The sequence below is a fragment of the Oncorhynchus masou genome, chromosome 30, assembly GCF_036934945.1.
Source record: "Oncorhynchus masou masou isolate Uvic2021 chromosome 30, UVic_Omas_1.1, whole genome shotgun sequence".
Classification (NCBI taxonomy): domain Eukaryota; kingdom Metazoa; phylum Chordata; class Actinopteri; order Salmoniformes; family Salmonidae; genus Oncorhynchus; species Oncorhynchus masou.
In genome coordinates this window covers 62,118,344-62,135,423 of record NC_088241.1, presented here as the reverse complement: position 1 = coordinate 62,135,423, position 17,080 = coordinate 62,118,344, and the positions used below count along the sequence as shown (strand labels likewise).

Sequence of the window (17,080 nt, the reverse complement as noted above, 5' to 3'; positions counted from 1 at the left end):
GGATTTGAACCCCCGTCTCCTCTATGCTCCACATTCTGTAGTACAGACATGGCCTGCTCTCCCTTATGTAAGGAATTAGGCACTTTTCCATGTTTACTACAGTATGTATTGTAGACTGCACAGTAGCCTAATAAACAAATGCAGCTGGCTCATATCTTCAAAATGCTTTAAATGTTTTATTATCCAAATGTAAAAGAATATACTGTACGGTACTGTATTTCTTCATCAGGATCTTTATGCTTTCGTTAATAAAATAATGATAAAAATACTATTTCAAAATGCAGATGTTGATTTAGTTATGGATCCATAATGAATTACTGTGGGAATAAATATCACTGATTTACAGAAATATTGGAACAAAGTTTTCTAATGAAGGCAAACTATTTAGAATCCTCCAATCCTCATGCTGTAACCTACATCTGACCGTCATGTTGTACAGCGCCATATTTTACATTCCATCCTAACGGAAACCGTGAGGGTTTTGTTTTTTCATTTTTCTCGGAATAGAACACCAAAATAATAATCAAATTAATTAAGCCAAATTTCCTAAAATCAATCCAATTTACAATGTTATTACAAAAAAGGTTTTAAATTCTCTGGTAACGGAAGACAATCAATGTTTCTCAAAGATACCCTCTGGTGGTCAAACTAGCAAGAACTTGCATTAACAGAAAAAAATGGCTGACATATAGATAACGTACCACAGAATGCTGCAGCAGGCAGCAAGGTGTGCCTGAGTATGACGCAACTTTTAAAGGAGGAACTACTGTAGATTAGCAAGAATTTAAGCTTTCTGCACATATAAGACATGTCTACGTCCTAGGAAATGTTCTTGTTACTTACAACCTCATGCTAATCAAATCAGCGCACGTTAACTCAAATCAAATCAAATTTATTTATATAGCCCTTTGTACATCAGCAGATAACCAAAAAGTGCTGTACAGAAAACCAGCCTAAAACCCCAAACAGCAAGCAATGCAGGTGTAGAATCACAGTGGCTAGGGAAACTCCCTAGAAAGGCCAGAACCTAGGAAGATACCTAGAGAGGAACCAGGCTATGTGGGGTGGCCTGTCCTCTTCTGGCTGTGCCGGGTGGAGATTATAACAGAACATGGCCAAGATGTTCAAATGTTCATAAATGACCAGCATGGTCAAATAATAATAATCACAGGCAGAACAGTTGAAACTGGAGCAGCAGATCGGCCAGGTGGAATGGGGACAGCAAGGAGTCAACAGCCGTCCCGTGGGGGGGACCGATCACATAGAGTATAAGAAATTATTTTGGAAGGAAGGTTAGGATTACAGAACGGCACCTGATAGCATATGATAGCAAAATTTATAGAATTGCAGGAAATTAGCTTTAAAACAGAAACCTTTTCTATCAGCCTCATGGCAAAATGTGTTTAATAGCAGGAAAGTAAGCTCAGGATCCCAAATGCGGTCGTCCAACACTGGATAGGAGAGCATATTCCTAACCCTAACACTTTTACCTAACCTTAACCTCAGTCTCCTAACATGCAGAATTAATTCTCATAACCTACTGCATAAGTTCTCGTTAACTCCTATGAAAAAGTAAATTCCATATCGAAGTGACGTGAAAAGTTTGTCTCTGTGGCATCCAGCCCAAAAGGCTCTTCTTGGCAAATAGACCTCAAAGAGGAAGTTGGTGTAGGAGAAGTTGAGAGGTGTGCGAGAAACACTCAGATACAATTACAGTTACTCTGTTTCATACCAAGTCTGTTTTTCATGTTGAAACATAATGTGACAACCGTATGTTTTGTATCGAACTAAAATTGAACTTTTTCCTGTTTTGTCTTGAATAAATGAATAGTGGATTTTGGTTCATGATTTAACTATATGTTTAAATCAAACACACATTCCCATTCAAGCCTGTGAGACAGAGGAGAGGGAGATGGTTATAATGACGTTTCCTTTGTTGTATTATAACAGACTTAGTGATTTGGCCGTTTCTAAATGCTGCTGACCTGTCCTACCGTGAGAAAGGGACATTAAATACCGTAGTATTCTTTAAAAAAAATCTCATACAGTTATTAGGAAGTACGTCACAGTTGAGATGAGAGATATGCCACATGAATTTCAGCACTTTAGTTAGTCAGACCTCACTATGGGTGTGACAGTTTCTGCTGTAGACAGTTTACGTTACCGTCTAAGGCAAGTATCGACTTCTTCACTATATTTTCTGTTAATTTTAATGTTCAAAATAAATAAATAAATGATGAGTAATGAAATTCAATATGTTCTAAAGTACTGCTGTTTGTTCATGTGTTAGTTTCACAACTGAAGGACATTGAGTATTTGATATGGGGAGAGTTCAATGCAATGTGTTGTGTGAGTTAAGTTACTCCACCAGTAAGTGTATGTTTGTACTGTTTCAGGTGATCAGTAGTGTGTGAGTTCTCACATGGCTTGTCCTGAGAACATGTTTTTTCTCATTGGCCTCTTTATGTCAGGTGAGTCTTCCACACAACAACAACTAGTTATGAATCAGACATAAAGGAATAACCACAAGTCATTATATTTTATGGGATGTGCTATATTCCAGCCTTTTAAATTGTGTAGAAAAGTGTACAGTTAATTCCTGATGAGTGTATTTTAATAGTCTGGATTCAAACAGTCCCGTGAAAATGTATTTGCATGTTTTTGATACTGAATGTTATCAGATATTCAATCAAACCTAATATTAGATCAATGGAACCTGAGTGAACTAACAACACAACAATGATGTACTTATTTCATTTATTTTTTAAACAAAGTTATGCAACACCCAATGCCCCTGTGTGAAAAAGTAATTGCCCCCTTATACTCAATAACTGGTTGTGCCTCCTTCCGCTGAAATGACTCCAGCCAAATGCTTCCTGTAGTTGTTGATCAGTAGAAGTAGAACATTCCAAAACTTTGAATTTGTTGCTTTTTATCAATTCTCATGCAGACTTGATTTGTGTTTTGAAATGGTGGCACAACCAGTCATTGAGAGTAAGGGAGAAATTCCCTTTTCACAGAGAGGAATTGGGTGTTGCATAACTTTGTTAATGTAATAAATGGAGAACTATAAAAAAGTGTTATTTGGTAACTCAAGTTCCCTTTATCTAATATTAGGTTTTGGATGAAGATTTTACATTTTGTATAAATTGAAGAAAAAATAGAGAACCAGAAAGGGGGAAACTTTTTCATGGCATTGTATGTTCATGTGAAACCGACGTCAGTGTTTGGTTAACAGTATATCTTCCACCACTGTCCCTGTCCCCATACCGGGCTCAAAATAGTGGTCATCTGCTCACAAACACACGTCACCTCACTCCTTGACAACACACCAACCAATTGAAAAATCTCCTGTACATTGAAATAAATTCATATTAATGTTATTGGGAGAGACAGTACCAGTAATGTGTATAAACCCTGGATCGCTGATTCTATGTAACGGCCAATGAGAGACTTTAAATCCACCGGTCTCTATATATGGTACTCCCCAGAAGAAGCAATCCTCCATAAGAATGAATGGAATTATACAGTATTTAAATCAAATGTTTCATGGACTAAATTACATGTATTTTAGTATTTTGTTGTAGATGGGGACAGTAAAGTTAGTACTCTATAAATAAAATACTTTAATGTCTTTACATGTTTTTTAAATTTTTTTGTTATGTTCAGGTCACATAAAAAGTATGAGCTGGATCACACCCAGAGAAAATGACTTAGTGTAGAGGTGCTGACTAATGGTGAATACACTGTAAGCTATAAAAACAGAGAGTTGCACAATCTATATATATATAAACTGCCAGTAATTTATTGGGTAAAACACCAATGTTTCGGCATCACTGTGCCTTCTTCAGGGTAAAGTCATGAATGCTTGAACCAGGTTATGTAGACAGACAGTGCAATTAGTACAACATTAACAATAGTGAGGGTGAGTCACAATTATGAGGTTAATTAGAATGAATTGAGTGAAACTGTTAAAAGAATAGTTTACAGCATATTGAATATATTAGGCTATTGTTATCATTAACATTAGTATAGGGTTACATTATTGTTAAATTTAATTTCACATATATTTAATTTTTTCCAATTTAATTAAACGTTATAAAATTATAATCTTTTGGTTCATCCATAATGCATAATAAGCATCATCAACAGGGGGAACATATTGGTTGTACGCTGATAAACTGTAGAAAGAATACATTCATTTATAAGACTTCTTTATCAAACTAATTGTTCATAGGAAGGGCCTGAGATCAAAGTCAATATTCTGACCAATAGGGGTCAATGTTTTTAAATAGGAAACCCAGTAGACCTCTCCCTGTTGTAGTAGGAAATCCATGTTACCTCATCTCCTTGGTTGAGCAACATGCTCAATACCTGTGTATTTGAGGGAGGAGATGGGATGGTTAGCTTCAACAAAGTGAGCTGCTACTAGATCATCAGTGTTCTTACAGCTATACATTATTTTAATTGTTTTTTTGTTTGTAATGCGTTGGCTTCCCCACATGAACATGTGATGAGATAGATTACACCCTTTATCTTGCAAGAGATGATATCTCCAATATTGCGAGATCACCAGTGGGGTTCCTTGAAGATGTGTACAATTTCTTTCGTCTGATTGTAGAATATCTCAGTGCTTTTTCAGGATTGCTTAAATTTTCTCTGAACATTTGGTGTACTTAGTGCAAAAGACTGTTGCATTGTTTTTCTTCTTTGGTTTCATTTTTAGCAAACCCTCTCTTGGTTTTTGAGATATTTTCATCACTGCAGCATCAAGACTTTTTTTCTTGTAGCCTCTGATTATGAAATTATTTTTCATTTTCTAAGCATTTGCTGTCAAAATCTGACTGTTGGCCACAGATTTGTTTAACCCTGCATAACTGACTGTATGGTCGACCATTCCTGAGGGGAAGGGGATGCATACTATCCCCACGTAGCAGGGTATTGAGGTCTGTTGACTTTGTGGACAAGTCTGTATGTAATGCATCCTTCTCTTTGATGATCCATAAGTCCAGGTAGTTTATATTTCTCTCAGTCTGCATGGTGAATTTGAGATATTCAGAGCTCTCGTTTAGCAGAGTTTGGACTTCATTTAGTTCCTGCTGACTTCCTTCCCAGGGCACAAAGACATCATCTATGTATCTCTTCCATGAGAGGATTTTAGAAAGTAGGGGGTGTCTCTGTTTTGTAAATGAGTGCTTTCTCAAATTGTTCCACATACAGGTACACATAGTTGGGGGAAAAGGGGGAGTCCATGGCTCCACCCCGATTTTGAATGATAAAGTCTGACTCAAAGATGAATTAGTTATTGGATAATACCAGTTCAGTGAGATACAATATGCACTCATTGAATGGACCAAGGGTAGGGTCTCTCTGCTGAAGGAGGTGTTGCAGGTCACAAAATATAATTTACATGTCTGCAATAAGGTGTCTGTAATGGAATATACTTGTCAAAAATGAATGTAGACATTAATAAATGAATTTCTATAGCTTCCAAGATCTGTTTTACACTGGAGGAGGAGTAACAAGATGGCTGTGCAGTGGCTTCCAAACAGAGGCCCCTGTTAGTCATCTAGGGTTAATACATATCATTGGACTGAACTGATAATATATCAGAACCTCCCTGATGTTGTCTTTTATGTTGCAGGTGTTTTAGTCTGTTTTGGTCGAGATTTGATCGTCACAATGCCAGATAGACTGGATGGACTGACTGGCTCCTGTGTGCAAATCCCATGTTCATTTGATGTTCCTGAACAACATAAGGATACATTTAAAAGCACAATACTACCCTCTGGAGTGTGGATTAAAGGAAACCCATACTTTGGTGGGCGTCCGGACAGAGTGATATTTAACAGTAGTAAGTTGGTCAACACATATCAAGGGAAGATAACTGGAAACATGTCCCAGAAGAACTGCACCACAGTCTTCTTCAATGTAACCACCAATTACACTGATAAATACTACTTCAGGATTGAGAGTCAACCATTCCGTGCAACAGATCCAGATAAGTCTGTTGAAATAGATGTCAGAGGTAAGAGACAATTTAACTGTTGTCGTGGAAATTTCCTCTATTTACCAAATCATGGGAGCAAACCACACACACAAATCAGAGTTAGTTATCAAAGTCCATCTTTAATTATATGAGCTCTATAGCATTTTCTGTGACTCTCAACAGTTCAGTATCTCTACTCAAAAGTTGAGAGCCCCCACACAATGGCAAATGGGATCCTTTATAGCGAAGATCCACCCCCCTAGACGACATGACAATCCACAGGTCCCAGGAACTTACACAAAGAAAAGACTTTACTTCAGAGAGGAGTATCCCCTAGCCAGACAGAGTTGGCAATAAATTATCATTCAGTTTGGTCTCCTAAACAAAGCTCTTATCTCGTCCTTGGTGGTACCAAAATGGTACCAAGACATTACCCCCACCCTATGATATATATCAAATTGTCATTTAGATAGAACCAATTCTAAATACAACCAATCCTGGACAAACTCACAGAGACACACTGACTGGCACACAGATATTGTGGAGCAAAAGATATGTTGACACATGATGACACTTTGACCTCTCCCCTCTCTGCGGCCCATGCAACTTAGTCTCGACATAGAACAGATAACTGCAACCTCGCCACAGTATTATACAAAAATAACATTATTGATGAGAAGTAACTTACAAACATATGATGAATATAAAACATCCTACCTATGTTACCCACCAATTCTGATTATTCCCTAACCTTCCCCTCTCAAGGGACTCAGTCCCTTCTGAAAAATCTGAATATTAATTACATACTCAATATTTAAAAATTCAAATCCCCTCAATGTCAAATACCTTAGCTTATATGTAAGCTTTCTCCCTTCTGGTACTAAGTTTACAACCTTTATTCTACAAGACAAACTTGCACATGTTTAATAACACAGAATAATCCATTTGAGGAAAATAAAAACATAACATATAAATGCTCTTTAAGTTACATGAGAACCAGTGTCTAAACACAGGCCTCATCACAACATATAGGACAGACATCCCTCTAAGTCCTCATGATCAGAAATATACTCAGGAATAGAGAATAGGGAAATCATTCATATTCCAGTAACTATTTATCAAACCAATATTTAGAATAGCATTCCTCAGTGAATCAAATGTGTCTTATCACTCACAGTAAAAACCTCAATTTAACACACATCAATATTAGCAGATTTGCATACAGTATAATTATCCCATAATTCTACTATTAACTTTTTTAATCATGATTATAATACAGATCAGTATCTCAATGCATTCTTAATCTAAATTACTAGACCTCTTCAATCAACCTGATACCACAAAAGTATAAGCCATTTTAATGGCACAGTTGACCAAACCCCCCTTACACAGGCACGGCATCTTCTGGCATCTTCGTTTTTCTTCAGATAGCTTTACAGTTCAAAGTGGACGGCCCATGATAATGTCCCAATTTCAATGTCTCATCTTTACCACTCATGTCTTGTCCATTCGTCAACCAATATACCAGCATCATAAGAAAATGTTAGGACAGATCTTCCTACATGATCACTCCAAGTGGACTCATCACAGTATGAGAGAACCATGAAAGAAAAGCAGTTGATAGCTTAGATCTGATACTGTACACCAATTTCTGGCTTGGTTCTTTTCTCACGGTAGAAGTGGTTTGGAAAGCCACCTTCAACGCCTTTGTCACTCTTATCCAGCCAGTTAGAGGGGGTTTTGAGGTACACACACCATTCGGTCCAAATTATCTCTTCCATGCATTAATAAGATACCGTCTGACGTCACTTTTCATGATCACCTCAAAAGAACAGATCAGAACAACAGTTTAGTTCAGTTCATTAACTACATGATAAATTATTACTTTTACCAATTATTCTTAACACACATATCTAAACATATTTCACAGAGAATATCAAAACATTCTATTGAAACTATTCTTTCAACTTGGTTTATACTCCCCATCTCACTGTCAACTCCATCGTAGAGCCAATGATCAAGAAATTAGACCTATACCTCTCGGGAATAGAACAAAACAAACACAACAATACAATACACTCAACAATACAATACACTCCTTCACATATCACTTAAGTTGTATAACTTCAATTCAAACCCTCAAACTAAATCCTTCCCCATGTTTTACACACATCTCTCCGTATGAGAGTAATGTAAAACAAAACTGAAAACAAATGTAAAATAACATTTCAGCTAACCTAATCAAATTTAAATCACTAAACTGAAAAAAACTCCACAAAGAAAAATGATTTAAGCCCTATGGTCATAGGAAAATAGACTTAAAGCAGCATCCCCTTAGTTAAGAGCAATGCCCTTCACAAATGGTCCAAATTACAAATATGGCTAAAGAACATATTTACCAATTACACAAATTATTTTGAAAGCAGTATTACAAATGACCATACTTTTATTGTCCAAATGGCTTTCCAATGCGGGTGATCAAGCCACAACGGAAAATCAGCAGAAGGTCATAGGTCATACAAAACCCTTCAAAGCAGTGCTTCACTATATAAAATAATTTGCAAACAATAATCAACTAGTTCCAAACATTTTTGTATTTCCATGTTCCCAGAACATTCCTTTATCAAAAGAATTTGCGTGTGTAAAACAAAAAAACTTCCAGGCTCCCTCCAATGTGGTAGTTTATGGCCTCAATTTCACTCACTCTCCCCAAGAGTATAGTCCCTGGAAACATTCCAGAGAGGGACAGTGAAATATCAATTTTCCCGGAGAAAACACAAAAACACTTATTATTCATTACACTACATCGTTTCAGAAACTCAAACGTGAACTATAAACCAAACCACTGTATCTCAAATCATTAATCATAAGTTTTAATCAAATCAATGTATATGTATGATACAATGTTTAACTAAGTTAAATCAACTCCTAAAAAACTTTTAATCAGCAATCTAATAATTTCAACCTGTTGATATAAATTTAGTAAAAACCAATCCTGATTTTATTAAACAAATCTAAAATCCTTCAAAAGTCGGTGCTGTCTCATCATCTTAAAAATAAAAATAAACTTAATTTTTCCCCCACTGATATCCACAAAGGTCAATACTGTTCAGCACATCCATTAATGATCTTCCTTTAGTCTGTACAGGGCCTGAAGTTCCAATGTATGCAGATGATACAGTGATAAATTCATGCAAATAACAAACTACACAAAAACTCACTACTATAATGATTCAGATGACAAAATTGCTCAGAGACTCATGTTTACATCTCAATAAAATTAAACACAGTCTGCATGTTCCTCAAAAACAACCACTGATGGAAAAAGCTCCTGGTGGTATCTTATTTTAAGTGCCAAGGCATCATACTTGATTCCAACCTCTCTTTTAAAAAGCGAATAATAAAGGAACTCAAATATCCAAATTCAACCTAGCTAATTTCCCAAAACATATGAAATTGTTTTGACTATTGCGGTAACAACACTATAATTAAAATCTATGATACTCCCCCACTTAACATACTAGTTTAGTCTTTGGCCCAATCTTGCTTTTCAACATTCATACCCATTCAGTCTTCTGTCAACAGGTTGGCGTACTATTTCATCCAGCAATCACCTTTAATGACCTGACATTGTTCCTCATAATGGAAACATACTATAATGTTAGACTACATTAACTTTCCTGCTCAAATTGACTGGTGTTACTTAAACAATCAAACCAATAATCAATAAACACCAGAATCTATTATCACAATGTTTAATGATTCAGACATCCAGTCTCCCAATTCTCATAGCCTAATACAGTAAATATAAACGCCACAAATCTATGATGCCCACCTAGTGAATCAGCTGCTAGAAATACAGAAAAAATGTACCTGAACAACGGTCAAGACAATTAGAGTAAGGTTATTGTATATTCAAACTAATAACGCAAATTTACGTTATTCTACAACAATCTACCTGCCTCCAGCAACTTTCCCTGACAATTAGTTGCCAACATAACAATTAACTCTCTTCTATACTTTCAACTCAACTTTCATATTTCTTTTTCTCATTGGGCAAAAATATATAACCCCTCTCATTTCAACGTTTTTCCTTACCTCTATGTAAGATTAAAAACCCCAACTTTATAACTTCATCTTCTCTTTGCTCTTCACACTTATGAAATGTATCCTATTTCTTTAAAAATAACACGCAGCGCCAAAATTATAACATGCGTCAGTCAATCTGTAAGAATGATAAACATTTCGCCATTCTCTCCCCGCTATTATTCAGAATTTCTTTAACTTAGGTAACTGTCTTCTCTATTGATACGGTAATTTAAATACGACCCCATTCTCAATACATTATTCCAGCAGATAATTTAGTGAACAGACATCGTCTTGCATCAGAATTCGCTTCGTTATTATTTTAAGTTGAATTAGTCTATCAATTTAACCTAAACAATCTATTGAAAACGTTCAATTTATCTCTTATACAAACACTAGCGACCATAACTTTCCAGGCAAAACATTCAAATAGACTATTTACAATCAAAAACTCTGAATTCAGCCAGCGCCATGACTGGGAAAGGAACTCGGGCCTCGCACATGGCAGGCGAGAATTCTACCACTGAACCACTAATGCTATTGCTAAAGACTAAGATTCTCCGCATATAAACCCAATTTCTAATTAAAATCAAAATACGTCACTATCGGTAATTCCCAGAAGAATAATAGCCCAATTTTAATAGTACAAACTTTACTCCAGCTATGATTCTCATACTCCAGCTATGATTCTCAAATTCCAAATGAATATATTAGCAATCAAAGAATAAAATTGACAGTTAATGACTAGGAAACAGATATTGCGCCTCTCAATAAAAATAGATAATGTTTAACTATGCAATGTCTTTCAAATATTTTACTACATCACATTAATCACGCAATGACAATTAGATTGATGGAAAACCTTAGGCTTTGTACGACATTATAAATTACATCGAGAATCCCTCGAATTCTCTTTAACTTTATGGAAAACAGTTTATTCAATAAATCCCGCAACTTCTCTCATACTGGGAAGAAAAATTAAAACATGTTCAGACCTTAAGGGCAGTTTAATTTCAAATGTTTCACCCAGACGGAGATAATCCAATATGCGTTTTATAGTTACATCGTTAGGTTAAAACAACCAAAAGTGGACACACTCTAATCAGTTTTTAGAGCTCAATTTCCCAGATTTTGTAGATTATTTTAATAGTGCTTAAAAACTTCATCTTTATCAAATTATCCATTTAAGATATCAACTCAAAACCTACGTACGTCTACGGATGGGTGGTTTAAATTGTATCTAATCATTCTCAGCATTACTTTATCAAATCTCTAGTAATTGATTATACACACATATAATTCATCATAATTTCAAATAATTCACAGAATCCATATAAAATTTAAGAAATCTTAGGTACTCACACAGAACTTGCAGGATCATCCACACAGGATTGGTCATATGTTCACACAGAACTGGTCAGAAAAACGGTTTGCCCACACAGAGTCAACCCTACCCCGCTCACACAGAACGGTCCGACAACTATTACCTAGTGATCCCATAACAAAATACTCACACAGAGTAAACCCAGGGCATACCTGGCTAGCACATTTCAAATAATTGGAATTCACCACATCTGAGGGTCACTTAGACAAATCACACAGACGCATAGAATGAGGTCCTTCTTCCAATAGGGCTTCACCAAGTGCCGTGTTTCACCTAGAACACACAGTCCCCCTTGGCCTATCAACCCGACAGATCGCATCAAATCCCCACTGTGATCAATTCAGTGTCAGGAGGGCTCTTGGTCACTGGCAACCGGACAGTGCAGAGTATCTTTTGAGTCCACAAAACCCCCAGATTACTCTCCTCTGACTCGGCCCTGCTTACGCCACCAAGGTGCCTTCCTTACAAAGGAATTCACGCTCAGAGTATACGTAACAGGCATAATTAAAAAACTCGACTTCAAATCTGTGTGTGGTTTGCTCACCTTTTTCTTAAAAAAAAACTCAGTTCGAGATGTGGTATCCACTCGGCTCGCTTCCTCTTAGATCAAAGGTTGGTCCATCTGCTTTGTTCCCGAAGTGTGGTTCTCCCTGAGATCCCAAGTTTAGGGGATCCCTCGTGCACAAATTATTTACCTAGATCGTAGGAACGGTCACCGAGTGAAGCTTCACATCCCATACTCGTCGCCAAATGTCGTGGAAATTTCCTCTATTTACCAAATCATGGGAGCAAACCACACACACAAGTCAGAGTTAGTTATCAAAGTCCATCTTTAACTTCTTGCGTCGAGCAATCCCGGATCCGGGATCCTATTTATAGCCTCAAGCTCATTAGCATAATGCAACTATTCATGAAAATCGCAAATGAAATGAAATAAATATATTTGCTAACAAGCTTAGACTTTTGTTTACAACACTGTCATCTCAGATTTTCAAAATATGCTTTTCAACCATAGCAAAACAAGCATTTGTGTAAGAGTATTGATAGCTAGCATAGCATTTAGCGTAGCATTTAGCGGGCAACATTTTCACAAAAACCAGAAAAGCATTCAAATAAAATCATTTACCTTTGAAGAACTTCAGATGTTTTCAATGAGGAGACTCTCAGTTAGATAGCAAATGTTCAGTTTTTCCTGAAAGATTCTTTGTGTAGGAGAAAAATGCTCAGTTTTTTACATCACTTTTGGCTACCAAAAAACCCCGAAAATTCAGTCACCAAAACGCCAAACTTTTTTCCAAATTAACTCCATAATATCGACTGAAACATGGCAAACGTTGTTTAGAATCAATCCTCAAGGTGTTTTTCACATATCTCTTCATTGATATATCGTTCGTGGAAGTCTGCTTTCTTCTCTGAATTAAATGGAAAAATACTTGCAGCTGAGGTTTACGCACCGATTTCGACGCAGGACACCGGGCGGACACCTGGTAAATGTGGTCTCTTATGGTCAATCTTCCAATGATATGCCTACAAATACGTCACAATGCTGCAGACACCTTGGGGAAACGGCAGAAATTGTGGGCTCTCTCCTTACGCAATCACAGCCATCACATTGGAAAACAGCGCTTCAAAAATTTTGCTAATTTCCTGTTTGAAGTTTCATCTTGGTTTCGCCTGTAGCATCTGTTCTGTGGCACTCACAGATAATATCTTTGCCGTTTTGGAAACGTCAGAGTGTTTTCTTTCCAAAGCTGTCAATTATATGCATAGTCGAGCATCTTTTCGTGACAAAATATCTTGTTTAAAACGGGAACGTTTTTTTATCCAAAAATGAAATACTGCCCCTAGAGTTCAAAGAGGTTAATTATATGAGCTCTATAGCAATTTCTGTGACTCTCAACAGTTCAGTATCTCTACTCAAAAGTTGAGAGCCCCCACACAATGGCAAATGGGATCCTTTATAGCGAAGATCCACCCCCCCTAGATGACATGACAATCCACAGGTCCCAGGAACTTACACAAAGAAAAGACTTTACTTCAGAGAGGAGTATCCCCTAGCCAGACAGAGTTGGCTATAAATTATCATTCAGTTTGGTCTCCTAAACAAAGCTCTTATCTCGTCCTTGGTATAAAATGGTACCAAGACATCACCCCCACCCTATGATATATATCAAATTGTCATTTAGATAGAACCAATTCTAAATACAACCAATCCTGGACAAACTCACAGAGACACACTGACTGGCACACAGATATTGTGGAGCAAAAGATATGATGACACTTTGACCTCTCCCCTCTCTACGGCCCATGCAACTTAGTCTCGACATAGAACAGATAACTGCAACCTCGCCACAGTATTATACAAAAATAACATTCTTAATGAGAAGTAACTTACAAACAAATGATGAATATAAAACATCCTACCTATGTTACCCACCAATTCTGATTATTCCCTAACACTGTTTACCAGCTATTTTTCCAGTTTAGATTCCTTTCATCAAAGATAAGAGGAGAACAAGTGGATAATTTAACGATTAGTGTAAAATAGATTTATCTACAATTTTTTACAGATTTGCCTTCCAGTCCCATCATTACTGTCTCAGGTGAAGTGAAGGAAGGGGTCCCTGTCAGTTTGAACTGCTCTGCTGTCGCTCCCTGTCCTGAACACCCCCCTGAGCTGACATGGACTCTCCGAACACAGTTCACAACTGGCAACCAACTGCAGAAGAATCCAAACCAAACCAAATCAGTTCTATCTATGGTGACCTTCACTCCATCATACCTTCATCATGAGCAGAACATCACTTGTACTGCAGTCTACCCAGTAGGGACAAGCAACAAGACAACAGAACATAACATGATGCTTAACGTTTCATGTAAGATTTAGTAACCGTTTCCTGAAGAATAGATCATTCTATCATGTTTCACTGATGATTGTAATAGAGTGAATTTGATGAGACTATTCAATATACCATATCCATATACATTGTAAATGAACCCCTCTCCCTCAGTCTCTCCTAAGAACACCTCGGCCTCCATCAGTCCAGCTGATCCAGTATTAGTCGGCAGCTGTGTTAATCTGACCTGCAGCAGTACAGCCAACCCTCCTGTGACGAACTTCACCTGGTTCAAGATCAGTGAGGGTAAAACAACAATGGTAGCATCTGGACTGAGTTACACCCTCAATGTTACTGTTGGTAATGGAGGACTGTACTACTGTGAAGGAAGAAATAGTCACGGCTGTGGGAAGTCGAATGAAGTGCAGCTGGCTATAAAAGGTAAAATTTTCACGTAGGGCACAATCGTAGGTTAGATATACAATATATATTCAAAAGTATGTGGACACCCCTTCAAATGATTGGATTCAGCTATTTCATGACATTGACATTAATGCCCATGATTTTGGAATGAGATGTTCCATGAACAGGTGACCACATACTTTTGGTCGTGTAGTGTACATTGCAGATCTTTATGTGAGAAATTACCTAATATGTGCTGCATTTTCAGGGCAAGAAGAGACTGTTAACACAATGGCTTCTGGGATTGCAGCAGGAACTTTGGGGGCCCTTTTGCTTATCAGCCTGATCAGTCTTTTTGTATGGTAAAAACCTTTCCTGGCATCAATGCAAAAACAAAAATAGATGTTGTGTTTGTGCTTTTGCATATGAAAACTCTCTCAGTGCATTCAGAATACCTTTCTAAATGTCTTCCAGGAGGAGAAACCCGAGGCTCCACGATGGACTTGAAAGGACGGACAATTCACAGGGACAGGTGGGAATAAGGCTCAATTTACAAAACAATCTAGAAAGTGTATCTAAGGACATCCCCTCAGTATGTGTTGTGTAACCTGCTGATTTTTACAAATGACTGAACTTAGAGCTTTACACCAGTTCCTCTCTCTGTGTTCTCTCCACAGAACTCCCCGGTTGGGACAGTGTGTGCTAACCAGGCCACAGCCGGAGAGGAACCAGAGAAACCTGCAGTAGACCAGCCTGAAGAGATCCACTATGGTGAGATAGACTTCTCCAAACGACAGACCAAAGAGACCCCAGCTGCAGCCCAGGACAGGGTCCAGGGACAGGAGAGTGAGTACGCTGAAGTCAACGTGACTGGGAGAGGGGCCCAGGAACCACCTCTTAACAACCTAGATGGGCTTTATGCACAAGTGAATAAAACAGGTGGATGCTAAGTATTTTGCCGATGAGTATTAAGTGCTTTTATGTACAGTATTGTCATTGTGTATCTGTTTCTATTGGTACTTTTGTTACATTTATAATTGTGTGCTCTTTGATTATCTGCATAGTTGTAGAATTTGCTGGGATAAAAGTGTTTAAATGTTACTATAGTGTTGATATGATGATGCAGGCTACTCTTTATTTTAGACCATTTATTTTGAGTGTTGAGTTCACAGAGCATCTGTTTAATGGGTTCCAGTATAGAGGAACTGCTGAGTTCAACTAGCTCACTGAAGGCAGTTTAAGACCATATAAAGTCAATGATGACTGAAGAGAGAAGACACAGTTAGTTGGAGAGACAGTGGTCTGATACAAAACAGGAAGTTGGTGCAGGAAGTCTACATGATGGCAGAATGGTGTTAACATCTACTAGTTACTGTTTATCTTCATCTTTTGTGCAGTTACCAGAATAACAATATTATCTATTTTCAGTTTATACAGTTGGAGTCAGAAGTTTACATATAGATAGGTTGGCGTCATTAAAATGCATTTTTCAACCACTCCACAAATTTCTTGTTAACAAACTATAGTTTTGGCAAGTCGGTTAGGACATCTACTTTGTGCATGACACAAGTAATTTTTCCAACACTTGTTTACAGAAAGATTATTTCACTTATAATTCACTATATCACAATTCCAGTGGGTCAGAAGTTTACATGCACTATGTTGACTGTGCCTTTAAACAGCTTGGAAAATTCCAGAAAATGATGTCATGGCATTAGATTGATTAACCTCTTGAAACTCTAGGGGCGCTATATCATTTTTGGATAAAAAGACGTGCCCGTTTTAAGCGCAATATTTTGTCACAAAAAGATGCTTGACTATGCATATAATTGGTAGCTTTGGAAAGAAAACACTCTGACGTTTCCAGAACTGCAAAGATATTTTCTGTGCGTCCCTAGAACGTGAGCTTCAGGCAAAACCAAGATGAGACGGCATCCAGGAAATGAGCAGGATTTTTGAGGCTCTGTTTTCCATTGTCTCCTTATATGGCTGTGAATGCGAGAGGAGTAAGTCTGCCCTTTCTGTCGTTTCCCCAAGGTGTCTGCAGCATTGTGACGTATTTGTAGGCATATCATTGGAAGATTGACCATAAGAGACCACATTTACCAGGTGTCCGCCCGGTGTCCTGCGCCGAAATTGTTGCGCAAGCCAGTCAGCTGCAAGTATTTTTCCACGGAATTCAGAGAAGAATGCAGGCTTTGCAACGATATATCAATGAAGAGATATGTGAAAAAACCCTTGAGGATTGATTCCAAACAACGTTTGCCATGTTTCATTGGGCCGATATTATGGAGTTTATTCGGAAAAAGTTTGACGTTGTAGGTGACTGAATTTTCGGTTAGTTTCGGTAGCCAAATGTGATGTACAAAACGGAGCAATTTC

The 17,080-nt window shown here is 37.5% G+C and overlaps 1 protein-coding gene across 4 annotated transcripts in view; it reads left to right on the top strand.

The window, feature by feature from the left end:
- Positions 1 to 1,985: 1,985 nt before the first annotated feature.
- LOC135522918 (B-cell receptor CD22-like) overlaps positions 1,986 to 17,080 on the top strand; it is a 32,726-nt gene continuing 17,631 nt past the window's right edge. The window contains exons 1-8 of one of the 4 annotated variants that reach the window (XM_064949623.1): positions 2,058 to 2,172; positions 2,397 to 2,471; positions 5,645 to 5,854; positions 14,030 to 14,335; positions 14,471 to 14,737; positions 14,967 to 15,060; positions 15,173 to 15,230; positions 15,376 to 16,811. In XM_064949623.1, the coding sequence (XP_064805695.1) occupies positions 2,423 to 2,471; positions 5,645 to 5,854; positions 14,030 to 14,335; positions 14,471 to 14,737; positions 14,967 to 15,060; positions 15,173 to 15,230; positions 15,376 to 15,648 (1,257 nt within the window). In that variant the 5' untranslated portion in view covers positions 2,058 to 2,172; positions 2,397 to 2,422 and the 3' untranslated portion in view covers positions 15,649 to 16,811. Of the gene's footprint in view, positions 2,173 to 2,396; positions 2,472 to 5,644; positions 6,029 to 14,029; positions 14,336 to 14,470; positions 14,738 to 14,966; positions 15,061 to 15,172; positions 15,231 to 15,375; positions 16,812 to 17,080 lie in introns of those variants that run through there. The other 3 variants (XM_064949621.1, XM_064949624.1, XM_064949622.1) reach the window with 3 other exon arrangements.